Below are 27,698 nucleotides of genomic sequence, written 5' to 3' on the forward strand. Positions count from 1 at the left end.
CACTTGCTCAATGGATTTACCTAAATATTCAAATTTATAGCTCTAAAAGTATTTTCAAAAGAACCTAAACTTTCAGCATAGTGATTACCAGAATTTTTCTCATTGACATTGCATGAGAAGTTGCACTATTACCATACTTGACCTAAAACACAGAGATAATTTATGTATCATATGTTAAAATCACGGTTATGCTTTTGATCTTTAGGAGCAAATAGCCAGCAGTCTTAAATGCTCGGTGATCTTAAGAAATCCCTGAATCCCAATAAAAGGACCATTTAATCTCACTGTGGCCAGTGAAATGGAGGAAAATAAATAGCTAGCCAAAGTCAAGATCCACTTGCTTAGTTGTTTACTCATTCATCAAACCGACAATTAATATTTAAGTCTGCAGTGTCCTGAATGGTACTCACAAGAGCATTGCCATCAGTAGCCATGTATGATGTCAAATTGGTAAAAACAAAAGCTAGAAGAGAAAAAAAAAAGTTTCAGTTAAATGTGCTCATAAAAGCATATTATCTCAGGGCACCTGGGTGGCTCAGTCAGTTTAGTGGCTGACTTTGACTCAGGTCATGATATCATAGTTCGTGGGTTCAAGCCCCATGTCGGGGTCTGTGCTGACAGCTCAGAGCCTGGAGCCTGCTTCGGATTCTGTGTGTGTCTGTCTCTCTCTCTGCCCTTCCCCTGCTTGCTCGCTCTTTTGTCTCTCTCTGTCTCTCAAAAAAAATGAATGTTTAAAACTTTTTAAAAGGCATATTATCTCTTTGATAGAGGGAGAGGCATTTCTATTTTGATTGATGAATTTCATGATAAAAGCATTTAATTAAATGGCCTTTTAACACAGAACTATTTAAGGCAACATTTAAAACTGAGTTCATAAAAGAAGCCAGAATTCCATATGTACATGGGTCAGTATCCTTTCATGTCTATAGTAAGACATGCAGATTATTTACATACTTAATATTGTGTTATATATAAACAAATACCTCTGAAAAATGAAAATGTTTTCCTCTTTATGAACAACACAGTGTAAGATGTGGAAATATTTGATCCAATACTATCCGAATTATATTAGCTAAACAATTCCAAAAATGTAACTAATCCCCATGCCTCAGAAATCCCAACATTAGTATGAAGATGAGCCCCTTTTTGATGTATTATACTTTGTAGTAGATTACCTGAAAGACAAAATGCTCTGTGGTTTCAAGAAAGGCAGATGAAAACAAAAAGAAAGAAAACCCTTATTTTCAGACTTTGATAAGCAAGAAACTTGTTAAGCATCCACCAGCCACCGAAACTCTTCCAAAGCACAGAGCCTTTCACTCTCTTTCTAACACCAGAGATACAGACCCATGCACTGTGTGACTTTATGCCTTACACCAGTGATTCCCAAATCTCAACGAATGAACACTTCTTTTTAATGTCAAAAATGCCGTATCTATATTACGTAGATATGAATAAAACATTTATTTGTAAAATGCCAAAGAGAAAAACCACAGTAAAAATGATTGACAAATTTAATCACTTAATTTTGATTTATTTTAAAACATAGACTAAAACCTAGGTAAAAAACTCAAATCACAAGCTGCTGAAAATAGCTGCAATATATTCTTAATACATAAGAATCAATTACAAAATGGGCAGAGGATGGAAGTACCCATTTTTCCAAAGAAGACATACTTATGACAACAGACACATGAGAAGATGCTCAACATCACTGATCAGGGAAATGCAAATCGAAACTACAAATGAAAAAAAAAAAAGCTATCAAAACCTATGTCACCTTACACCTGTCAGAATAGCTAAAATCAATAACACAAGAAACAACAGGTTTGGTGAGGAAATGGAGGAAGGGGAACCCTCTTGCACCACTGATGGGAAATCAAACTGATGCAGTCACTGTGGAAAACAGTATGAAATTTCCTCAGAAAGTTAAAAATAGAACTACCCTACAAATCAGCAGTTGCACTACTAGGTATTTATCCAAACAATACAAATGTACTAATTCAGAGGAATACATGCACTGCGATGTTTATAGCAACAATAGCCAAATTATGGAAACAGCCCAAGTGTCCATCGACTGATGAATACTGTGGAAAACAGTATGAAATTTCCTCAGAAAGTTAAAAATAGAACTACCCTACAAATCAGCAGTTGCACTACTAGGTATTTATCCAAACAATACAAATGTACTAATTCAGAGGGATACATGCACTGCGATGTTTATAGCAACAATACCCCAATTATGGAAACAGCCCAAGTGTCCATCGACTGATGAATGGATAATGAAAAGGTGGTGTGTGTGTGTGTGTGTGTGTGTGTATACACACAATGGAATTCCACTCAGCCATAAAGAAAGAATGAAATCTTGCCATTTGAAACAATGTGGAAGGAGCTAAAGAGTAATATGCAAAGCAAAATAAGACAGAAAAATAAATACCATGATTTCACTTAGATGGTGGAATTTAAGAAACAAAACAAACAAGCGAAGAGGAAAAGAACAGAGGGAGGCAAACCAAGAAACAGACTCTTAATTATAGAGAACAAATTGATGGTTACCAGAGAGGAGAGTGTGAGGGATGGGTGAAATAGGTGATGGGGATTAAGGAGTGCATTTGCTGTGATGAGCACCAAGTGATGTATGGAAGTGTGTAGCATCACTATATTGTACACCTAAAACTAATATAACACTGTATGTTAACCGGAATTAAAATAAAAGCTTTTAAAAATCATAACTATAAAGAGTTCTTAAACACAGATGAGAAAACCATAAGCCAACTAATAGAATAACAAGTGAAAAAAATTCAAAAAATAAAAATACAAATGATTGATGTTTAACCTCATTAGCCATAAAATAAGTGCAAAATGAACCACCAAGATTTCATTTTTAACCCTCAAGATTAGTACACACACAAAAATTAAGTAGAAGAAGCCACATTTGGTGAAGGTGTGCTACAAAGAATAATTTTGTGTTGTTGAAATGTCAAATTATTACAGCATAGCGAGAGGGCAACTTTTCAAGATGATGATGATGAAAATCAATGACCACCAATATCTGCTGAGTCTCTACGATTTGCTATCAACTATGCTACACACTACCAACCTAAACATGCAAAGGGTTTTATAATGTGGTCTTAATGAAAAAACATAGGTTAAAAAATGTGCAGTGTGATCCCATTCATTTTTTATCATAAAAAAATAGGTTTCTATACATACATCTCATACACCAGTGCATTGAGGGAGGAGAGTCTGAAGATATTTATAGCAAAATGTGTATAGTAATCATCTATGAGAATTGGAATATCCATGTAATATATTGTTTGCTCCCCTAGGTATTTATTTCCTATAATAAGTATTTATAAAAATGTTCAGATAAAATGCTATAAATATTTTATTGACTCTTTATAGCAATGTGTTTTTAATATCCATTGATTGAGCAAATACATTATAAACAAAGCTGGTTTAAATTAAGCAGCACTTTTAGATAACGAAGCTTGTAAACTTATAGAAGAGCAAAGCTTTGAATTGGTCTGGACTGGATTTTTTTTTACTTTTTATAATTTATTTTTGAGAAACAGAGAGAGACAGAGTATGAGTGGGTGGGGGACGAGCAGAAAGAGAGGAAGACACAGAATCTGAAGCAGGCTCCAGGCTCTAAGCTGTCAGCACAGAGCTTGATGCGGGGCTTAAATTCATGAACCATGAGATCATGACCTGAGCCAAAATTGGATGCTTAACTGACTGAGCTGCCCAGGAGCCACTGGTCTGGAATGGATTTAAATTTCAGTTTGCCAATTTACTGTGTAATATTGGGCAAATGACTGATATTTTGAGACCTTAGGCCTCTCATCTGTGAAATGGGCACTGTAAGAGTATTTCTTTCTTTTAAAAAAAATTTTTTTTATGTCTTTATTTTATTTTGAGAGACAAAGACAGAGAGTGAGCAGGAGAGGGGAAGTGAGAGAGAGGGAGACAGAATCTGAAGCAGGCTCCAGCCTCTGAGCTGTCAGCACAGAGCCTGATGTGGGGCTAGAACCCATGGACAGTGAGATCATGACCTGGGCTGAAGTAGGACACTCAATCGACTGAGCTACCCAGGCGCCCCTGGTATTTCTTTGTTAAGGTCAGACAAAAATGAAGTGAGAAAATATCTTTGTACCTGACATGTAATAAGTAGTCAATAAATTCTTTTACTTTCATAAAACATATTTATGCCATAAGCACACACTTATTAAAGGTCAACTATATATACCCTTTAAATATGATATAAAGCATTGCTGTGTAACCTTTCCTGATTCAGAGGGCTTACCAGTCCCTCCCCTAGAAATAATATAATGGCTACATTTATTGTATTTATTAAGCCATGACTACATCTGCCAATTCATGACTTTCATGTCTCATGCCATCGGATTGTTAGAACCACCTAAGAATAATCCAGTACTATTACTCCTATGTCTTAGATGAGGCAATTAGGAAACTTAGAAGAGGAAGATAGCAAATGGATATTTCCAGATTCAAACCCAGGCTCCACAGCTACTCTCTTAACTCGTTAACCCTCGTCCCCCCCAACAGGACAGTGTTCATAATTAACCCTTCAATAGCCATGGTATTTTATATACCATGATGCTGTGGACAGGTCTCCCTGATTGGACAATGAGAATATCAAAGGTAGAGGCCAATCTAGAGGCCATGTCTCTGGGACTATCCCAGGGAAGCACATAGCTTAGTCAAGCGTTGTCAAAATGATTTTTTTAACTAATAGATCACACCCTCAGAAAACCTTCTTATTTCAGTGGAATTCTGAATCCCTTCACTCAGCCAGATTTCTAATAGCAAAACAAGCCAAACTGACAGAAGAGGATAGAAGACAAAGAGAAAAAAAAATTATCTCTAATTCTTCTACTAAGCACTGGGGTTTGTTGACACTGATTTTAAGCCTTCCTTTGATCGTGTGGAATATTTTTTCTTATACATATTGTATTCCTTAAACTCCTAACAATCTCTTAGGTGTGTTCACTCTGTCTACACCCACTGCAACCACCGTAGTCAAAGGCACCTCTTTCTTGAACCATTGCAGAAACATCCCAGCTGATGTCCTGGCTTACCTTCTTACCCAGAGTGATGCTTTTGGAATGCACATTTCACTATTATCTCCCTCCTTAAATCTCTACAATGGCCGTTGCAACATGAGGTAAAGACCAATATCATGAAAATCTACAAGGAAGGCTTTGCCTGGCTTCTGCCTCCTCTCTAGCCCCATCTTGGGTCATTTCCATATCTCTTTCTTTCCTGACTCATGAGCTTTTTTTTTTTTTTTTTTAATTTCTTAAACATATTTCTACTAATCTCAGGAGCTTCATGCATGCTCTTCAACAGCTCCCACTCAAGACAGTTTATACCTACCATCTAATCTTTCAGCCCGTACACCAAAGGTCATTAAGTCAAGAAAGCTTTCCCCAGTTCCTCTGAGAGATCAATCCCCTTTTGCATGCTCTCATAGCACGTTATCTTTTTTATATATATAATTGTTTATGTTTATTTTTGAGAGACAGAGGCAGGGAGAGGCAGAGATAGAGAGACAGAGGATCTGAAGCAGGCTCTGCCCTGACAGCAAAGAGCCTGACACGGTGCTCAAACTCACGAACCATAAGATCATGACTGGAGCCGAAGTCAGATGCTTAGCCCACTGAGTCACCCAGGTGCCCGTAATTTTTTTAAAAAAATTTTAATGTTTATTTATTTTTGAGAGAGAGAGAGAGAGAGAGAGCAGAGTAGGGGCAAAGACAGGGGAAAGCACAGAATCCAAACCAGGCTCCAGGCTCTGAGCTGTCAGCACAGAGCCTAACATAGGGCTTGAACTCACAAGCCATGAGATTGTGACCTGAGATGAAGTCAGACGCTTAACCAACTGAACCACCCAGGCACCCCAGCATCTTTAATTCATAGAAGTTCTCAAAAGTGTACAGAATTATTAATGTTACAATTGGTCCTTTAACATCCGACTCCCCACTACAGTATAACTTACCTGAGGACTGGCACTGTGTCCTATCTTGTTCACTTTTTTAGTGATCTATCCCCAGTCTTTGTACACAGGGGGATTCAACAGACATTTGGTGAGTAAATGAGTTAAAAACACAAATGTATAGGTACTGAACTTTGGATGAGTTTCCATAAGGAAAACCTATAAATTCCAAAGTTTTTGTGCAGGGGAATAGTGCTGTCAGGAATATCCCATTAGCATTCTCCTTTCCTCTCTGCAGGAGGTAGTAATGAAACTGCATTGATGTCAGACTTCCCTAATTCAGATAGCAAATGGGTAGAAACAATATGTGCTCCATGGTGTGGGCAGGGAGGAGTAAGTTGGGAGACCGAGGCATGACGTGCCATTGTAGAGGCTATTTGTGAGTATTTACTTAATAATTTTAGAGTTTCAGTACTTCTTGAAGTAGTGAACGTATATGAAATTAAAATTTTCACCAAAATGATTCAAAGATAATTCCGGGCAGAAAGAATCATCAAAACAATTTAAGCCCAACTCTTGTTTCTCCTCTTCCATACAAAGCACGTAGCCATAATCCAAAAGAATTAAGAAGGGGGTCATGAAGACTAAGGTAAATATATTTGCTTATTGTTTTCACAGTGAGAACCACCTCAGCTAACCTTGGTACAGCACACATGTTATCTATATGTTGACACGTTAAATATGTAGGTCCAAGATTTTGATAAAAATATTTTTAAAGCACACAGTAAAAGGAGTTTATGAAAAATAAGAATGACGCTAAGGTGTTGTTGAAAGTGACAATTTTGCCTTATTCCCAATCCTTCCTGAGAATATCAGTTTCAGCAAGGTGCCCATAAGTAAAAAGAATTAAAAGGAATAAGTCGTTATTTGATATGTCTTGACAAAGGAGTTTTTTTTTTACTACAGGATTTTTGTGTAATTCCCAGGAATTAAAAATGTATAAGAACCTAATGACAAGGCAACAAATAACTTTCATAAATCAAGAGGTTTGCAGTTCTTTGCTTTCAACAAAATTAAACTCCACTTTAATGGTTCGTTAATGATTAAAATTAGCTGTTGTGATAGACCACATGAGGTATTTGGCATATACTTGGAAAGAATTCAAAAGTGCTTCGTTTCCATCTATTTATTTATGTGAAAAAGCTTTAAGTGCTCACATACATAAAAACCAACAATAGGATTAAAATTTGCTCTGAACTCTCTCTCATTCTAGCAATAAATAATATTCACCTAGAAGTAGTTCCATAATTAGAGGAAAAGCATCACCTATCTCATTCAATGGTTCATTTTCAATAAAAATATGTACCTCTTGTATTAATCATTATTTGTCAAAATAGCATATTCGTGCTGTCAAATTATGTACTACTAATAATTATGATATAACCCACTCCAAATAAAATCTTACTGGCTTAGAGAATTATGTCACACAAAAAATTAAATTAATTTCAGTTTAAATATATACTTTTTGCTGAAATGTATAATATCATCAATGAAAGTTTTTGAGGCAGAAAATAAATTATACAATTGGATAAAAAAATCCATGGAGTGGTAGAATGAAAATATGAGTTCCAGAGGGTATGGGAGTAAATAGAACAATGTAAAATTAAAGCTCCAAAGATGACTTTAAAAAAAAAATGAAACATAAAATCTCTGTGCTATTTAGATCACTTAGGTTATATTTAAGTATAACCTTTTATATATTTTTACATATATTTAAATATAACCTTTGTACTATTACAGCAGAATGACATCTTTTGCAACTATTTAAACATACAATAAATATCCTATGTGACAATGTAAAGTCATGGAGTACGTAGGACTTCCAAATTACTTTCTGGGTGCACAGCCAAAATAACACATTTCAAAACTACTACTACTACACACAAACATGGATTAGGGTCAAACTCTGCCACTCCTTAAATGTGGAAACCTATTAAAATCACTTAATTTCCCTGAATAGTGAGAGAGAAATAATAACAACGAGCTCAGGGATTTTGTGAGAATTAGATGAAATATCATATGAGAAACTTACAGGACCCTATGCAGGCTCACTAAATGATAGCAATTACCTTGAATGGGAGCAATTACCTAGAAATGGTTTAGTTATAGAAAACCATTCCTCCTAATGGAAATAGCACACAACTAAAGGATGTGAGCAAGTGTGATAACAGGTTTCATCAAATAAAACAGCTTTTACTCTTCAAGGTTGATTAAACTCTCCAACCTACCCTCCCAGACATATTTTGCGTGCCTGGTTTCAGAGTTTAAGCATTTCAGGGAATAGTTTCCTCAGTGACATTGAAGACAGTTATCTTCTTTAAAAACACAATGCCTTAACACACCACAGCCAAAACAAGGTCGTAAATATATTCTTAAGTTTGTGAAATGAAATAAAATGTAGTCCTGATAAGTTCTGTAACTGAAAAGTGGAAAACACATTTCATTACCAAATGAACAATAAAGTTAATTTCAAAGAAGAAAAATGCCCTAAAATAGACTGGTTGTCATGGATTGAATGTTGTGTCCCACCAACCCCCTCCAAATTCATATGTTGAAATTTCATCCCCATGCGATGTGTTTGGAGGTGAGGCCTTTGGGAGCTGATTAGGTCATGACACTGGAGTCCTCATAAATCGGATTAAGGCCTTTAAGGGGGCTGGAGAGCAAGCTCACTCTCTTTCCATCATGTGAAGAGACAAGAAGAGTCACCACACTTGCAGCAGCTCTTATCAGAACCCAACTATGATGGCACCATGATCTTGAACTCCCAGCCTCCAAAACTATGACAAATAAATCTGTGTTGTTGACAAGCTACCCAGTTATGGTATTTTGTTCCTAGAAGCCCGAGCTAAGACACTAGTAAAGAATCATTCTGTTTTGTTTTAGACACAAACAAAATGCAAATTTATTTTGGCAACTTATTTTAGAAACTATTTAGCAAATTCGTTCAATCAAAAATATGGACTCCAGTCTTACATCACTTTAAAACCAGAAAATAAACCAAGAATATCAACATGGCAACCAATGTTATACAGGCAGTTGCTAGTATAATTGGTTGGATTTTTTTTAAAGAACAAAGAAAAAATTGACTAAAGGTAGTTATTGCTTCAACTGATCCAAAAGTAACTCCCTTGATTATTCCCCCCTAGACCTTATATGCAACAAAACAAGTACCATGCCTACTGTGCTAAAGGTTTTTAAAGAGAAGGTGATTTAGATAAGCACGGGGCATTGTATGGAAGTGCTGAATCACTATATTGTACACCTGAAACTAATAGTACATTGTATGTTAACTAACTGGAATTTAAATAACAACGTTTTGAAACAAGGCAATTTATTGTGATTTAAAGATAGCTTTTCAAGTGAAACGATGGCCTAAGCTGCTTCCTTTTTTCCACAGAGACAACTCTGAACTACAATTTTAAAAACGCACATGCTAATTCGGAACATGCTTACCCTTTAAAATGACAATGCTAGCATTTGACAAGATATTTGCAGAGTAACAAATGGATTTATAGAAAGTCCATGAACATAAGCAAACAACGTCCATTACTCTTAGTCCAGGAACTAGAGCTAATGAGGAAATAGAAAATGCTGGTCACTCTTAGAGGCAGAAGCCTCCATCATCAAAAAGCATGAAATACATGTGGCAACAAAGTGCGCCCTTAACTAGCCTGAGAACCGTAAGCAAGCATCCTCTGTTACATGGTAGTCCATCAGAGCAATGCCATGGGAAGCAAAAGAGAAAATTCATCTTTGCTCATATGTAAAAGCAGAGGGCATGAGATAATCCATTAGTTTTGCCAGTTAGCAGGAGATCCCTTGTTAAGGCAGAGCAGGAGAGAAGGGAGCAAAATACAAGATGACCCCCGTTTTAGCACAAATACCGTGATGTATGGCGTGGGGATGGTCTGGAGCTGATACTTTGTCCAGGAAATTCATAAAAGGAAAAATCCTTTTCCAAACTATCGCAAACATTTTTTTCTTTTAAATTTAAGCTCCGTTGTCATTCTGATTCCAATCCATTCCCCACGTGCTTTTAAAAATCCTTTTTTTGTTCTTTTCTCTCTCATTCTTTTCTCTTTTTATTGTTAAGTTTTCCACTCATTTTGTTACATTTCTTTTCTGCCGTCTCTCCACTTTGAAGATGAACTGACAGATGGTTTTCGGAGCCACAGTTTTTTTTAAAACATAAACTATGATGATTAAAATTACTTTATTTTCAACACCACCGAAATACTGTGATACCTCATCTGAAGAGACTGGCAGACCTCTCCCTCACTTGTCCCTTCTTACATTCCCACAGAAGCTGCCAGTCCCGACAGCCAAGACTCCGAAAAATCTACAAATCTAAGCAAGGATAGCTCCTCTTTCAGCCAATCATGTCAATGTCTGATCCCAATCGACTATTTAACTATAGTAACAAGCGGGTGGCAAACTGCAAGACGTCTCGAACAATCTGCTCCTTCTACCTCCTGGCAGAACCTGCGCCACCAGGTACACGTGGCTGTTGACCACGCCCCTTGGGAAGGCACGAAACCCCTTAGTGTCTCTGCACTGCAGTCTGGTTCTTCCCTGAGCCTCCAGAGCCTCAAACTTCAAAGACTGTGGTCTCCACCCCCACATGCCTGCCCTTAGGGCTCAAGCAAGTGGGCGGAGCCCTGCTGATCTCTCCCTGTGCCCTTGCTCTACTGGAGGCCCTCTCCCTTCCCCAGCTCATAGGATTGACTAGATGCTGGAACAGACTCAACCCCATGGGGCTGAGTCTGTTCCCCTGATTATCTTAAATTCCATAATGCCAGCCCAGCAATTGATTGCTCCCGCAGGCCTTCCAGAATTAGGCTAGCACGCTTGCAGCTATTCAAATTTTTTATATAGACAAGGGACCTGCAAAAATATTTGCACACCCACCTAAACACACACACACACACACACACACACACACACACACACACACACACATCCTAACAGCAGCCTTGTACAATGATGCAGATAAAACCCACATGGTACCTACTTCCTCTCCCAGGACAGTGATAGATCCCGGGAACTTGTAGGAGCCAGTCATTCTAAGATGCAATCTAGCTGTGTGCTTACGTCTGATCGAAGGCTTTTGCAACTGAAACCCAAGGAATCTCCTCAAAGGTTGATACTAGCACCAAGATGCTACATCAAGTAGGAAAAGGGCCACTAGGCTTCTGCTGAGGCCACAGGAAACACTGGGAGCCCCCAGGCCAAGTCTCTAAGTCCACTACAGTCGGACCCAGGAGTGCACCCTGGCTCCCTCCAACGGCAGCCCCTGAGCAACAGTTTGTATGAAGATTTCTCCCCCCGAGTTTGTGGTGAGGGCAGATGCAGTGCTCTAAGGTGGACCAGACACAAACAGCAAGTGATGGCCCTGACCTTTCTGCAATTCGCATCCCTAAATTTCTCTATGCTATGTTCATTATTCTACAAGACTCATGATCATCTTTTTGCTTTATGGAAGAGAGTACGTTTTCTGCTTGTGAGATCTGGACTGTACGTATACTGCTCTGAGACAGCCCATCATTCTGACTCAGCTTTGCCAAATGGTCTTACACTGAACGCATTCCACCAAAGTGAGCAAAGTATGCCCTAGGGAGCAATGGTCTCCATGAGGAGACTGGTGCCGGCTGAAAGAATGCCAGAGAAAGAAAACCTATTACAAAAGCTGCCTGCTGTGTGCACCTATTGAGGTGGGATTGGAGCCAAAATTCCTCTTTTGTCTGGGTAGTGCTTTCATGGAGAAATATCACTTTGACAGGCCTTTATGATTTTGTGAGGGGAGTGCCCAAGGCCTTGTCAGAGTAGAGAATGTAGAGACCATAGGAGCTAAGCTGTTGTGCATAATAATGAGAAGGCTTCCTTTTTAAAGAATAAGGTGACTGGAGTAAAATTACCAATATGGTGACAGAAGTTGTTTTGTTTGTTTGTTTTTTGAGAGAGACAGAGAGAGGGTGCAAGTTGCGGGACAGAGAGGAGGACAGAGGATCTACAGCAGGCTTTGCGCTGACAGCACAGAGCCTGATGCGGGGCTCGAAGTCACAAACCATTAGATCATGACCTGAGCCAAAACCAAGAGTCAGACACTTAACTGACTGAGCCACCCAGGTGCCCCAACATAAGTTGTTTCTTATTTTGCTGCCTCTCATGAGAAGAACAAGTAACATCTATTCATGAACAAAACACCATTGAGAGAATTCTAGAACATAAGGGTGAGGCTGAAGCAGCCCCCTGCAGCTCAAAGACCAAGATGATGCCTTAGAAGGGTAAGAGAAGTGGCTACGTGTTGACTACATGGCCTCTCCCTCAAGACAGGGCAGCACCATGTGCAGAGATCTCCCATGAAAACCAGGGGTGACAACCAGCTTCCCAGCTCTGTGAGTCACTTTGTAGGGGACTCCACCCTAATATCGCCTCATAGGGATCCTAGAGGAATCTGAAGTGCCCAGCCCCCAAAATCTGACTGTGACAGAAGTGTAAGGATGAACTTGCAACAACCAGCACGCAGATCTTGGGAGCCCAAGTTCATACCTGCAGTGCCCAAGTAGTAAATTCAATCAGTGGCTTTATTCATCTACAGAACCCAGTTGGGGGCGCACTCTGACCAGGGAATCTGGTGCAGTAGGAGGAGAGGGGTGCATATCTGTCTGATTCAGATCCTGCAATGAGTTGTGTCAGCCCCAAAGCTGTTTGGCCCACACCCAGGCAAGATGCTGAGTCACAGCCCCACCTGCTATGGAGAGCACCTTCCAGTCCCATCTGACGACAAGGGCTGATGAACCCCTGGACGCTGTGCAGCCCGGTGGCACTGGAGCCATGAGGTATAAGGACAGAGCTGATCTCTCCTAGGGCAAGGCCAGTACCAAGTGTGGAGGCTTCCCACGCTATACACAGGCAGGCGGATTAATTCATAGCCAAGGCGGAGGGTAGTTCCTGGTTCCTCCCAAATAGACAACCTATTTGGGAAATTGACGATAGCCTGGAGTGGCTCCTCCCCTCCCACCCAGGCAAGGGGGCCAAGATTCAGCCCCACTAGCTGCCGAGAGTGTTTTCTGGTCCCATCAAACCAGAAGGGCTGGTGAAAACACCTGAAATGTGTGCAACCTAGTGGTGCTCAAGTCAAGAGCAGGGCAGAGACAGCCAGTGGTTAGCAGAGCAAAGTCAGACAGGTCAGCCTAGGACAACAAACAAAGAGCTTTACTGGCTTTACAGCTGCTTGCACTACACTTGGGCAGGGAATCTAATTCACAGCCCTACTCATCACTGAACACAGCCTTCAGCCTGTCTGACAAGAAAATTTAACCAAAGCACACATGAAGCCGCAGAGTTTATTCAACAGCCCTACATACAGGGGCCCTTGAACAGAGAGCACAGCCTGTGGTTTCCCCCATCTGCAGAGCAAAACGGGTAGATAGATTCACCTGACCGGGAATTCAGTACACACTCGGGCCAGACTCAGGTCCCAATCAACAAGCAGTACAGGCCCTCGGCCCTGGCCTACTGGCCGGCCAGGGCAAGAAAGCTAATTCGTAGCCTCAGCTACTACTGAAGATAGTACCCAGTCCCGACCATCCAGTAAGCCTGACCACAGAATCCATGCAACCGTGGAGCCTACCCTACAGCCTCACTTGGGTAAGGAACCAAGCCAGTAGTCCTATCCAACTGTTGTCAGCCAGTGCCACAGCCCTACCTCCATCATCAGAGCTCAAACAGCTGCCTCACCCAAAAATAGATAATAGCAGGTCTCACCTGCCCAGGCATTACCAGCAGACACACCCAGAAACCCAAACTGAGCTAACTGGTGAAAAGCAAACCTATAAAGCCTAGAAAAGAAGCCCCATGACTCAAATGCACTGATATCAACAAAAGGAAAGAAGGATCGTATAAAAATCAGGTAAATAGGACACCACAAAGGAAACTGATAAAGCTCTAATCACTGACCCTAAAGAAATGGATATCACTGGGGTGCCTGGGTAGCTCAGTCCATTAAGCATCCAACTTCAGCTCAGGTCATGATCTCAATGTTCTCACTGTTGGGGAGTTCAAGCCCCATGTCAGGCTCTGTGCTGATGGCTCAAAGCTAGGGGGCCTTCTTCGGATTCTGTGTATCTCTCTCTCTCTCTCTGCCCCTCCCTTACTCTTTCTCTCTCAAAAATAAACAAACATCAAAAAAAATTACAAAAATGAAGGAGGGATCAAGGCTTCCCAGAACAAACAAAAGCTGAGTGAGTTCATTACAACCAACCTGCCTTGCAAGAAATGCTACAGGGAGCTCTTCAAGTGGATGTAGAAGTAAAGCTTCTCTATTTAGGGACAGCATAGTTTTACATACAGAAAATCCTAAAGCCTCAACCAAGAAACTTTTAGATCAATGAATTCAGTAAAGTTGCAGGATATAAAATTAACCTATAAAAATCAGTAGTGTTTCTATAAACTGACAACATTTCTGGAAAAGAAGTAAAGAAATTAATCCCATTTACAATAAAATACTCAGAAATAAATTTATCTAAGGAGGTAAACTAAAAACTACACAACTTTGAAAAAAGAAACCGAAGACACAAATAAATGGAAAGGTATTCTGTGTTCACAGATTAGAAGAATGAATATTATTAAAATAATCAGAAGATGGCGAAGAAGTAGGGAGCTCCGTACTTGCACTCGCACCCATGCCTCACACGGAAAAGATCTGAAGCCATAGGAAACCTTACAGAACCCAAGAGATTGAGAGAAAAAGAACACAGAATCCACTGAGAAAGCCTTCTAATGTGAGTGCGAACTGGGGAAGACACAATCGGGCTGGGATCGGAGACTCCAGGGACTGGGGCGATCCCCCCAGTGAGGGGAGAGAGGGGAAAGAGAGTCTGAAACAGAAAAACCTCAGCTCGGGGCATAGAAACACCCTGCGCACAAAATACCTGTGCGTCAGGTCCCCACGCGCCAACTCGCCCCTGGGGGGGCTGCTTTGTGCAGGCTCCTGGCCGGCTGGACTTCTAGAGAAGCTGCGGGCCTGCGGCCATTGCCTTCCTGTCGGGCTTGGACCCCTGGAGGAGCCACGTGCAGGCACCGGGCGTCCGCGCTCCTGGCTGGCTGGAACTCTAGAGGGAAGGCAAAGAGCTAAAAACTGGAAGATTTGCCTGTGAGTTCGTGTTTTGGGTGACGAGACACAGAGGGACCTGGATTTCCTCACTCCAGTGGGCTCGGCGCGCCCGGCAGGCAAGGCCCCGCCCCGCGCAGGCTCCCCAGCCCGACCCAGAGGAGAAGGGGCAGCGGCTTCTGGCTCCGCCCCCAGAGCCAGGCAGGAGGCTTGGAATTGCCCTGAGGGGATCGCCTGCGGCAATTTCAGCGGGGCGCTTGGACTGGGATTTGGAGGCTGGGACTGGCCTGGGCTGAAGACCGCAACAAACTTTGGCTGCGCCCCTGGCCCTGGGAGTTTACAAGACCAAAATAGCGAGGTGGAGCACTCGGTTCAAGAAGGGACAGGGGTGCCGCCACTCTCCTCCCCACACCGCCAAGGCAGAACTCCCGCCTGACGCATTGGATCACACCACGCCCATCCCTGCTTGAGAGCTACGCTCCTCCCTTTTTTTCTTTTTTTTTTCTTTTTTTCCCCCAGAACACTGACCTGATTAACTCTGGTCACTGGCTTGCTTAAANCCGCAACAAACTTTGGCTGCGCCCCTGGCCCTGGGAGTTTACAAGACCAAAATAGCGAGGTGGAGCACTCGGTTCAAGAAGGGACAGGGGTGCCGCCACTCTCCTCCCCACACCGCCAAGGCAGAACTCCCGCCTGACGCATTGGATCACACCACGCCCATCCCTGCTTGAGAGCTACGCTCCTCCCTTTTTTTCTTTTTTTTTTCTTTTTTTCCCCCAGAACACTGACCTGATTAACTCTGGTCACTGGCTTGCTTAAACGATCACATTGAGTCCATTTTGTAGATGTAAATTCTACACCTCCCGACCTTTTCATCTCTGTCTCTCAGGAGTAATTAGACTATATAGTTTCTCTGGATAACGCCAGCGTCCTTCTCTCACCTCTCCAACCATATTCCATCCTTTAACTCTTTGAAAAAAGCTTCTTATCCCTTCTGCCTGTTCATTCTATTTCCAATTTTGCCTCATCCNGATCACATTGAGTCCATTTTGTAGATGTAAATTCTACACCTCCCGACCTTTTCATCTCTGTCTCTCAGGAGTAATTAGACTATATAGTTTCTCTGGATAACGCCAGCGTCCTTCTCTCACCTCTCCAACCATATTCCATCCTTTAACTCTTTGAAAAAAGCTTCTTATCCCTTCTGCCTGTTCATTCTATTTCCAATTTTGCCTCATCCCCGCCTTGTCTTCTCTCTCTGTCTCTATGCTCTTCAACCAGCACTGCATACACCTGGCTATTTAATTGTAGCTGGGAAATCCAGTTATATGCTATAAACCGTTCTTTGTCCATTGGTATTTTTTCCTTTTCTTTTCTTCCTGTTGACCTTTTATGTATTTTTTTATTTTCTATTATTCGTCCTCCCTCCTCTGTCTTTTCTCTTAACTTTTTCGCTGTCCCTCTCGGTTTGCATGTTAGTTGGAACTGTCTGTGCATTTGTGGGCCCCTGCTCCCTGTGTGTTTGTCAGTCTGTTTTCTTCTCCAGGGCTACCTCAAGAAACAAGCCAAAGTACACATGGTGGAGAGTCCCAAATATCACTATGAGTAGGAAAACAAAATAACCAAGGTCTCAACAAGAGAGACCAAGAGATACCATTCAAAAAACACTCTCTGAAAGGATAGGCCCTGGATAGTCAAAGAGTCTTCTTGGATACAGCAGCNTAAGAAGGGCATTACATAATAATTACAGGGTCTCTCCATCATGAAGAACAATCATAAATGTCTATGCACCAAATATGGGAGCACCTAAATATTTAAAACAATTAATCACAAACAGAAACAAGCTTATAGATAAGAATGTGCTAATAGCAGGGGACTTCAGTACTCTGCTTACAGCAATAGATAGGACAACCAGACAGAAAATCACTAAAGAAATAATGGACTTGAAAGACACATTGCACCAGATGGATCTGACAGATATATTTAGAACTNAAACAAATGAAAATGAAAATACAACAATCCAAAATCGATGGGATGCGGGAAAGGCAGTCCTAAGAGGAAAGGACATTGCACTCCAGGCTTATTTCAAGAAACTAAAAAAAGTGCAAGTCCAAAATCTAACAGCTCACCTAAAGGAACTAGAGGCAGAGCAACAAGAACGCCCTAAACCCAGTAGAAGAAGAGAAATAGTAANCTTATCAACATTTTTACAGTAGAAAAAACATTCCAGAAATTTATATGGAAACACAAAAGACCCTAAGTGGCCAAAGAAATCTGGAGAAAGACCAAAGCAGAAGGTAGGTACTTCCTAACTTGAAGCTGTACTATAAGCTACACTCCTCAAAACAGGTAATGGTATAAAAACAGAAAAATAGATCACTAGAATAGAGTAGAGAGCCCAGAGATAAACCCAAGCATGTATGGTAAACTAATATTTTTTAATAATTATTTTTGAGAGAGAGAGCGAGCACAAGCAGGGGAGGGGTAGAGAGAGAGGGAGATATAAAATCTGAAGCAGGCTCCAGGCCGTCAGCCCAGATCCCCGTGTGGGGCTCAAGGCAACAAATCATCAGACCATAGCCTGAGTCAAAGTCAGATGCTTAACCAACTGAGCCACCTAGGCACCCCAAGGTCAGCTATTATTTGTCAAAGAAGCCCAGGATACTCAGTGGAGGAAAGAAAAGTCTCCTCAATAAATGTTGCTAGGTAATTAGATATTCACATGTAAAAGGATGAAACTGAACACATATGTTAGAGGTGGAGAAAGGACAGTAAAGTACCTTCCAAATTAAGAAGGTACTTTGAGGCCAAAACGCAAGTAAACCACTACATACTGTTTACAGACTTTTTTCAGGGTAACTTACTGACTGTAGGATCGGTCATCAGTCATGACCCAGGTGCTATGGAGCTATTCTCCACAAAGCAGCAGATCTTAATCCACAGGTTTTATAGAGTGAGGGGCATTATGGTGAGGTCAAAGGGTAATTAACTATAGTGGCACCATCTGTGTGCAAAGGCTCTCTACTAGTTATCTAAAGTGGCGCCATCTGTGTGCCAGAGAGAAGCTCAAAACAAGCCTTCCTGCATTTGGGTCAGGGCATACAGTAACCTCCAAAGGGCCTGGAACACAAAGCCCTGAGGGAGGTCATTGGCAGAAATGAACAAGATGGAGATTAAGTATTGTCGCACTCCTACACCATATCCTTCCCCACCCACAACAAGTAACTTGAAATAGATTAAAGACCCAATTGTAATACCTAAAACCATGAAATTCCTAGAAGAAAACATGAGGAATAAACCTTCGTGACATGGGTCTTAACAATGATTTCTTGGATATGACATCTAAAACACAAGCAAAAAAATTAAAAATATATGTGGGACCAAATCACGCTAAAAAAAGTTTTTGCACAGCAAAAGAACCCATCAACGGGCACCTGGGTGACTGAGTTAGTTAAGTGTCCAACCCCTGATTTTGGCTCAGGTCATGATCTTATGGTTCATGAGATCAAGCTCTGCACTGACTCCGTAGAGCCTGCTTGGGATTCTGTCTCTCTGCCCTTCCCCTGCTCTCTTGCTCACTCTCTCTCAAAATAAATAAACAAACTTTTAAAAAGTGAACCCATCAACAAAGTAAAAAGACAAACCTATATAATGGGAAAAAATACATCCAAATCATATATCTGATAAAGAGTTAATATCCAAAACATATAAAGAGATTCTACAACTCAAGAGCAAATAATAATAGTAATAATAATAATAATCCAATCAAAATGGGCAAAGGACCTGAACAGACTTTTCTCTAAAGAAGATATATGAAAGACCAATGGGTACGTGAAAAGATGCTCAATATCACTAGTCATTAGAGAAATGCACATTAAAACCAAAATGAGAAATCACCTCATCTCTGTTAGAATAGCCATCCGTCAGCAAAAAGATTAGAAATGACAAAAGCTGTCAAGGATGTGGAGAAAAGGGAACCATGTGTACTAGAGGTGAGAATGTAAATTGGTGCAACCACTGTAGAAAACAGTATGGAGGATCTTCAAAAAATAAAAAATAATAAAAAATAGAACTACTCCATGATCCAGGAATTCTACTTATGAGTATTTATCTGAAGGAAATGAAAACAGTAACTTGAAAAGATATCTGCACCCCCATGATCTTAGTATTATTCACAGTAACCAAGACACAGAAACAACAAATGTCCATTGAGAGATGGATGGATAAAGAAGTTTGGGTGCATATATATGCAATAAAATATTATTCAGCCAAAAAACCCCACAAAAAACAAAAACAAGGAAATCCTACTATTTGGGACAACGTGAATGGACCTTGAAGGCATTATACTAAGTGAAATAAGTCAGACAAAGACAAGTTCTCACTTATACGTGTATCTAAAATAAACAGGCATCTGGGTGGCTCAGTCAGTTAAGTGTTCAACTCTTGATTTCAGCTCAGGTCATGACCTAACAGTTCGTGGGATGGAGTTCCATGACAGGCTCTGCACTAACAGCGTAGAGCCTGCCTGGGATTCTCTCTCTCCCTCTCTCTCTCTCTTGCATGTGTACTCACATGCTCTCTCTTTTTCTCTGTTTCTCTCAAAAGCAAATAAATATTCTCTTAAAAGGCAAACTTCCTGTTATGAGACAAATAAGTAGTAGCGATGTAACAAACACCATGATGACTAGCTAACACTGTTGTAGGACATATATGACAGTTAAGTGTAAATTCTAAGAGTTCTCTACACAAGGAGAATATTTTTTTTATTCTTATTCTCTTTTCTTTTTACTGTATTTATATAAGAAGATAGATGTTTGCTGAACCAAATTGGTCAATCATTTCACAATAAATACAAATCAAACCATTACGCTGTCAGGGAATGTAACCAATAATATTGTAACAACTTTGTATAGTGATGGTAACTACACATCCCGGTGATCATTTTGTACTGTATATAAGTGTTGAATTACTACGTGGTGCACCTGAAACTAATACATTAGACTTCAACCGTATTTCAATAAAAAAAAAAAAACACGCCATGCTGCAAATATATACAGTGATGTTGTCATTTATTTCTCTAGAAGTCCAATGAGCTACCCATTGCACCACAGAGCCACCTATGTTGTCATTTACTTCTCAAAAAAATGGAAAAAAATTAAGAATAGGGTGACTTCTCTTGGAGGTTCTTATAATGATATTTAGCAGAATTATTACACACTGATTTTAGGCTGCATGTCAACTCTGTAAAGTAATATTACCTATATGTTTACAAATGAACAAACTGACATACAGAGCAGGCAGACTACATACTTTACACAGCTAGCAAGTTATAAAGTCAGAATTTGAATTTAGGACTTCATATTCTAAGCCCGTGGCCCCTCGGACATTAGCACTGTTGTCTCTTATAATAATCGCTGCCTTTTCAACTTCTTAGCCACACGCTTAATTTTCCTGCAAACAGTAAATCTCATTACATGCTAACAAGATGAAAGAGTATAATAATTCTTATAGATACTACAGTCCAGACATACCAGTAGGCACTTATTGACTTATATTGACCCCACCTTTATTTTAGGATAAGTTAGAGTGGGTAAATTATTTACCAAATTTGGACAATTCAAAGGGGCCTTATGTGACTCAAAACGATTGATACCTTGTACACAAAGGGCCACATGTGCGACCACAGATCAGCCGACACTGGGTAATTTTGAAGGATCTGATCAGGAGGGAATAGGGCTCCTAGAAGCAGACACTGGAGAGCCAAATACAGCTTGTTTTGGAATTGAGTATCCTTGCCAAGGCTTCATTCAGAAACAATATGGGGCTGACTTTCTGGTCATAATCCCAAATGGGCAGCTACTGCACGGTACCAGCCTGTCAACACCGTCAGTGCAAGTACCTGAATTTTCCATCTACTGACAACTCTGGGTTAATGCTTCCAACACTTCTAATGCAGGAGTGAGAGATGTAGCCTAGACACATCTATTTATCCTTTAGGAAGCATTGTAAAGTCATTTTTAAAATGTTTTTTATTGATTTCTGAGAGAGAGAGAGACAGCGTGAGCAGGGGAGGGTCAGAGAGAGACAGGGAGATATAGAATCGGAAGCAGGCTCCAGGCTCTGAGGCTGGCTGTCAGCAAAGAGACCGATGTGGGGCTTGAACCCACGAATTGTGAGATCATGACCTGAGCCGAAGTCAGACACCCAACCGACTGAGCCACCCAGGCGCCCCAAGTAAAGTTATTCTTAAATACTCTCAAACTGAGGAATTTGTTGGCAGAATCCATGTAAACTATTTCCTTCAAGAATAGAGTGGCTTCCTCTTGCTGGAATCGTAACATGTATGCAAAGAGACACCTAGTGGACCAACATGTAAGTATACTATTTAGCTTGAGACCAAAGACTGAAACATTATTTGACTCCCTAATTTAACATTCTTTAGATTTCAATAGAGCATGTTTTTTCCACCTGGTAGAATTATAAACCCAGAAATTTAAGTTTTACAAAAGAATGTTTTTGTGTTTATTTCTACACCAAGTGTTCACTCCTCTATTTGACATAAAGTCCTGAGAAGTAACACAAAGATTACAGGGTAGATTGTAATTGGCCAGACACTCCAGTTCACCTTTCTCTGGACACTTGTATGAGTATTTTTCTGTTTCCATCCCTTTCTAGACTTGGTGTGTGAGATTTTCCATTTGGGTTATTTTGTTCTTGCTTTTAAGTAAAGCCAAAGACTTTTTATTTTCCAGCCAGCTTCCTGTGGTCCGCCCAGCTTCCTGTGGCCCGCCCAACCTTGTCGCTTCACACTCTCTTTCTCACTCACACTTCACCTACACAGTTTTATCCCCACCTCTGCACAGTCAACTTACCAGCGCACCTGCCACTCTTTCAGCACCCTAGATAACATCAGCTAACCTCAAAAGTAAAAGTCTGTCATCACAAAAACCAAGGGAATCATCTATTTTTCTTTACCCCTTAGCACTAAAATTTGGTTATGCCCAAAGTTCAGATTAGAAATTGTTTTAAATTAAATATATATGTTTAATTGCAACTGATTTGACCTCAGGGACTCAGATTCATAGGATTTTCGATCTGAAAGAAATAGACTGGTTCTAGGGGGGCCAAATGACATTTATAAAGCCCAGCCACTCTGGCCATGCTATACAAACTCATGTTGATAGTCCCAGGAAGATGAAACACCACATGGAGAAGACGAAACCCAAAGAATGCCAAGGCTCTAGATGTGTAGATGAAAAAGTGATCTTGGAAGTAGATTCTCCTCCCAACCAGTCCAGCTATAACCAGATGGATCAGAGATGAACTACCAGACCAAGGCCTTCCCAAATCCTATCATGGGCAAAAGAAAGAGGTTCTTACTCCACCATTTTCAATAAGTAAAGCGGTCCTTTTTTCCTCCATCACATATGTGATGATGAAATGTAGAAAACTTTTCCTTCAATATTAGGAATAAACTAAAGATGTTCACCATCAACAACTTTGTATTAGAAGGGCTCATTTAAAAATTGTAAGAATTAAGGCACCTGAGTGGCTCAGTTTGTTCAGCATCTGACTTCAGCTTAGATCATGATCTGAAGACTCATGAGCTCAAGCCCTACATCAGGNTGGCTCATTTAAAAATTGTAAGAATTAAGGAGCACCTGAGTGGCTCAGTTGGTTCAGCATCTGACTTCAGCTTAGATCATGATCTGAAGACTCATGAGCTCAAGCCCTACATCAGGCTCTGTGCTGACTGCTCGGAGCCTGGAGCCTGTTTTGGATTCTGTGTCTTTCTCTCTCTCTGCCCATCCCCCACTCACTCTGTCTCTCTCTCTCTCTCAGAAATAAATAAAACATTTTAAAAATGTAAGAATTATAATGATTAAAATTAAAAATAAAGACTCAGTATTTTCAGATGATACGATATTACATGTGGAAAAGAACCTGCACATGAATTATTAAGACTACAGAGTGGACACAAAAGGGTTGATAGATACAAGGCCAATATGTAAAGATCAATAAAATTTCCATATGCTAGCAATGAATAGCATGAAAATAAACTTTTTAAGAACACACATATATAGCAACATCATCAAATTTCAAATACATTAGAATGAATCTAACAAAAGTTGTGTAATATCTCTATGAAGAAATCAATAAATCTATCAAACATTATTGAAAGAAATTAAAGCTAAATAGGGGTGCCTGGGAGGCTCAGTCATTTAAGTGTCTGACTTCGGCTCAGGTCATGATCTCACCATTCATGAGTCCAGGCCCTGCATAGGGCTCTGTGCTGACAGCACAGAGCCTGAAGCCAGCTTTGGATTCTGTCTCTCTCTCTTTCTCTCTCTCTGTCTCTCTCAAAAATAAAATAAAATAAACATTTAAAAAGTTGTTTGAAAAAGAAGAGTGAAATAATTGGAAGGATGTGTCATGTTCATTAATTAGTTTACAATGCTCGAGAGTGGAAAGATGACTATGGTTAGTGTTTGTTATTTGCCTTTGATTTTACTCTTTTTGTGGTCATAAAGATATTATCCTACCTTTTCTTCTAGAGCTTTCCTTGTTTGTGTTTCATACTATATCTACAATCTACTTGTAGTTAATTTTTGACTATAGCTTCAAATAAAAGTAAAGTTTCATTTTAAAAATTAATAACCAAGTGGCTCAATATCATTTATTCACAACACTGCCACTTTCTGCATTGGATCTAACCATAAAGAAAAAGCTTCATACGTGGGAACACACACTGAATAAGAATCTCCACTCACTTGGGGCGCCTGGGTGGCTTAGTCGGTTAAGCGTCCGACTTTCGCTTAGGTCATGATCTCGCAGTTCGTGGGTTNAAAAAAGAAATTCCACTCACCCAAAGACAACATTAGGGATTGTGAAAGCAAATAAATGAATGAGAAAATAGTGCAATATACATAACCCCTACAACTCTATACCAGCATGTGTAAAGTCCTATAGATCAATAAGAAACAAGCAAAAAAGAAAAAAAATGGGAAAGCCTTAATAGCCATTTTACAAAAGAGGATATCAATGAGCCAAATATATATGAAAAGGTGTTTAGCTTCATTAACAACCAGGCACGTGCAAGGCAAAACTACCAAAATAATGAAATTTTCAAAGATTGACAATACCATGTGTCAGCAACATTGTAAAGCCAATGAGAAAACTCTCAAACACTGCTATTGGGAGTGTAAATCAGGGCAACCATTCTGGAAGGCTGTTGAGCAGTATCTGTCAAAGTTGATCACGTACATGGTCTTTGATCCACAAATTTTACTGGGAGGTGCATATGTGCCAGACATGCCCGCACAGGTACACTAAACACGTATAACAATGCTTCCAGCAGGCTTATTAATGGTAGTCAAAATGGTGAAAGCAACCCACATGTCCATCAACAGGAAAGTGGATAAATTGTGGTATAGTCGCACACAATGGAACACTCCTTAGCAATAATAAAGAGAAAAACTACTACTCTCAGTCACATAATACTGAGGGAAAGAAGCTGGACACAAAATAATATAATCAAGCAACGCATGTCCATAGTGTTTAGCAGAACACACTTGGGCCATAAAATTGTAAGGGAATGTAAGGAAGTAATGAGCTACCACAAACAGCAAGAGAGTGGTTACCTTTGTGGGGGGAGGGGTATGGCAGAGATTTATTGGAAGGGGCACAAGAGGGGATTCTAAGCTTCTGACAGTGTTTTATTTCTTGACTCAAGCAGTCTAGAACTTACACTTTGTGAGAAATCATTGAGATAATAAAATTTGCTTGTACACTCCTCTATATGTATACTTTATTTGACATAATGTATTTTATATTGCAAAATAAAAGTCATTTTAAAAACCAAGATCTAACAATATGCATATAAAAGAAGAAAAACAGAAAACAAAAGGATACGGCAGGTTAAAAATAAAAATATAGAAAGAGATATCCAAGCAAACATAAATCCAAAGCAAGCAGTGGTAAAAATTTTAATATCTGAAAATAAAAAATTCATATATATTTATAATATATGTACCANAAGACATTACAGACCAATAAAAAAACAAAACCAGGATATATAGCCTTCCTAAACATATATTGCCTCAAAATACCTCAAGCAGCCACAACTCATAGAACTAGAAAAAGAGTAAGTTGGCAATTATAGTTGAAGATTATAGAGTACATCTCTCAGAAATCAGTAGCTTGTACAGAAAATAAGTAAAAAGAAATGCAGATGACCCATATTAGTAAATTTCAGATACACAGAACTCTGTACTTGAGGAGCAGAATATACACGCTCATTTCTATCACACGTCGTAGAATATCAAAAATTGACAAAGTAATGTAATACAATAGAAGTCTTGATAAATGTCACAGAGTCAATTTAACATAGATTATGTTCTCTGATTATAATGCATTAATTGTAGAAATTAATAGTGAAAACATAGCTTTAAAATATCTACATGTCTGCTTTTTTTCCATGGTGCTTTGGAGGTGGTAGCCTGCTTCAGAATAAAGTGGAACATCTCTTTCCCAGCTACTGACTGCCAGAAACTCATTGAAGTTTGCAATGAACGCAAACTTTGTACCTTTTGTGAGAAGCATATGGCTACAGAAGTTGCTGCTGATGCTCTGGGTGAAGGGTGGAAGGGTTACATGGTCCAAATTAGTGGTGACAATGACAAACAAGGCTTCCCCATGAAGAGGAGTATCTTGACCTATGGCCATGTCCTCCTGCTGCTAAGTAAGGGGCATCCTTGCTCCAGACCAAGGAGGACTGGAGAAAGAAAGTGCAAATCTGTTTGGGGTTGCATTGAGGATGCCAAGCTCACTGTTCTCAACTTGGTCATTGTAGAAAGGGGAGGAGGATATTCCTGGACTCACTGATACTATGTGCCTTGTCATCTGGGACCCAAAAGAGCGAGTAGAATCCACAAACTGCGATCTCTATAAAGAGGATGAAGTTGGGGTGCCTGGGTGTTAGCATCCGACTTTGGCTCAGGTCATGATCTCAAGGTTTGTGAGTTTGAGCCTCACATCAGGCTCACTGCTGTTTTCACAGAGCCCACTTCAGATCCACTGTCCCACTCTCTCTTTGCACCCCATTCCACTCACACTCTTTTTCTCAAAAATAAATAAACATTAAAAAAGAAAAAGACGATGTCTGCAAGTATGTTGTGAGAAAGCCCCTAAACAAAGAAAGTAAGAAACCTAGAACCAAAGCAACCAAGATTCAGGGTCTTGTTACTCCATATGCCCTACAACACAAATGTGGGTGTATTGCTTTTAAGAAATAGTGTACTGATGGGGCGCCTGGGTGGCTCAGTCGGTTGAACATCCGACTTCGGTTCAGGTCATGATCTCACGGTATGTGGGTTTGAGCCCCACATTGGGCTCTGCGCTGACAGTTAGCTCAGAGCCTGGAGCCTGTCTTCAGATTCTGTGTCTCCATCTCTCTCTGACCCTCCCTTTCTCAAGCTGTCTCTCTCTCTCTCAAAAATAAATAAAACATTTTAAAAAAAGAAAAAAGAAATAGTGTACTGAGAAAAATAAAGAAAAGCCTACAGAATATGATAAACTTTTGGCCAACGGAATGAAGGAGACAAAAGAAAAATTCCAGGCACAGATTGCCAAGGGACAGATTGCTATTCTCTCTGAGAGCTTCTACCTCTAAGTGTGAGTCTCGTCAAAAATGAGATTTTCTAAGAGCAACAAATAAATAAGATCAGACATCAAATCTCTAAGTAAATAAATAGATAAATGGATGGATGGATGGATAAATAAAATGTCTAAGTGTCTGAAAACAAAATCTCACACTACTAAAAAAAAATTTGAATCAAGAAAGAAATCAAATGGGAAATATTTAGAATTTATCACCACTGACAATGATACACATCAACATCTTTAAGAGACACAACTAAAGCATTTTTAGAGGAACACTGATACCCTAAATAGATGCATCAGAACACAAGAAGGAAAGAAAACAAATAAGCTAAGGGGTCAACACATGAAAGTAGAAAAATAACAAAAAAGCAAACCAAGAAAGAAATAGCAAAAATAAAGACAGAAATCAATGAAATAGAAAAATGTGAAGATCAGTAAAACGCAAAGCTAGTTCTTGGACAAAAAGTAATAAAATAGAACTCCACTAAGATTGATTAAGGGGGTAGAGGGCATTAGATACAAGTAAAAACTTCTGAGTGACAGCTATCAACCTGCTAATTATTTAGCCTGAAACTAACTTCAAAAGTTTCATTTGGATGCAGGCAAATCCAAACAGTTAAGAAGAAATCTAATATAGAGAGATTGCCTGACAATCCATCTTGCAGCCTGCCCTCCTGAAAAAAAATAGAATATTCCTTGTCCAAATCTAGTTTATTCATTCGTTCATTGGTCAGTAAAAACCTAACTGAAATTGGAAACAAATTATGTGCAAAATCAGAAAAAAATTATTTTCCCCATAATTGTTTTCCAGGAAAAATTACCTAACATTTAAAAATTATTGTAACATAGAAGGACAATTATATACACTCAAAATTCAAAATCAAACAAATTAGAAAACCACTG

The 27,698-nt window shown here is 39.8% G+C and overlaps 1 protein-coding gene and 1 pseudogene across 3 annotated transcripts in view; one reads left to right on the forward strand and one right to left on the reverse strand.

The window, feature by feature from the left end:
- IPCEF1 (interaction protein for cytohesin exchange factors 1) overlaps window positions 1-27,698 on the reverse strand; it is a 178,163-nt gene that overhangs the window by 87,997 nt on the left and 62,468 nt on the right. For 2 of the 3 annotated variants that reach the window (XM_077755084.1, XM_077755083.1), the window contains one exon: window positions 411-463. The exons of the other annotated variant lie outside the window; for it this stretch is intronic. In XM_077755084.1, the coding sequence (XP_077611210.1) occupies window positions 411-434 (24 nt within the window). In that variant the 5' untranslated portion in view covers window positions 435-463. The remainder of the gene's footprint in view (window positions 1-410; window positions 464-27,698) is intronic. 3 annotated transcript variants of the gene reach the window in all.
- Window positions 9,034-26,827, forward strand: LOC144224198 (small ribosomal subunit protein eS6-like; annotated as a pseudogene).

This window comes from Crocuta crocuta, unplaced genomic scaffold (assembly GCF_008692635.1).
Source record: "Crocuta crocuta isolate KB4526 unplaced genomic scaffold, BGI_CrCroc_1.0 scaffold11, whole genome shotgun sequence".
Lineage (NCBI taxonomy): Eukaryota > Metazoa > Chordata > Mammalia > Carnivora > Hyaenidae > Crocuta > Crocuta crocuta.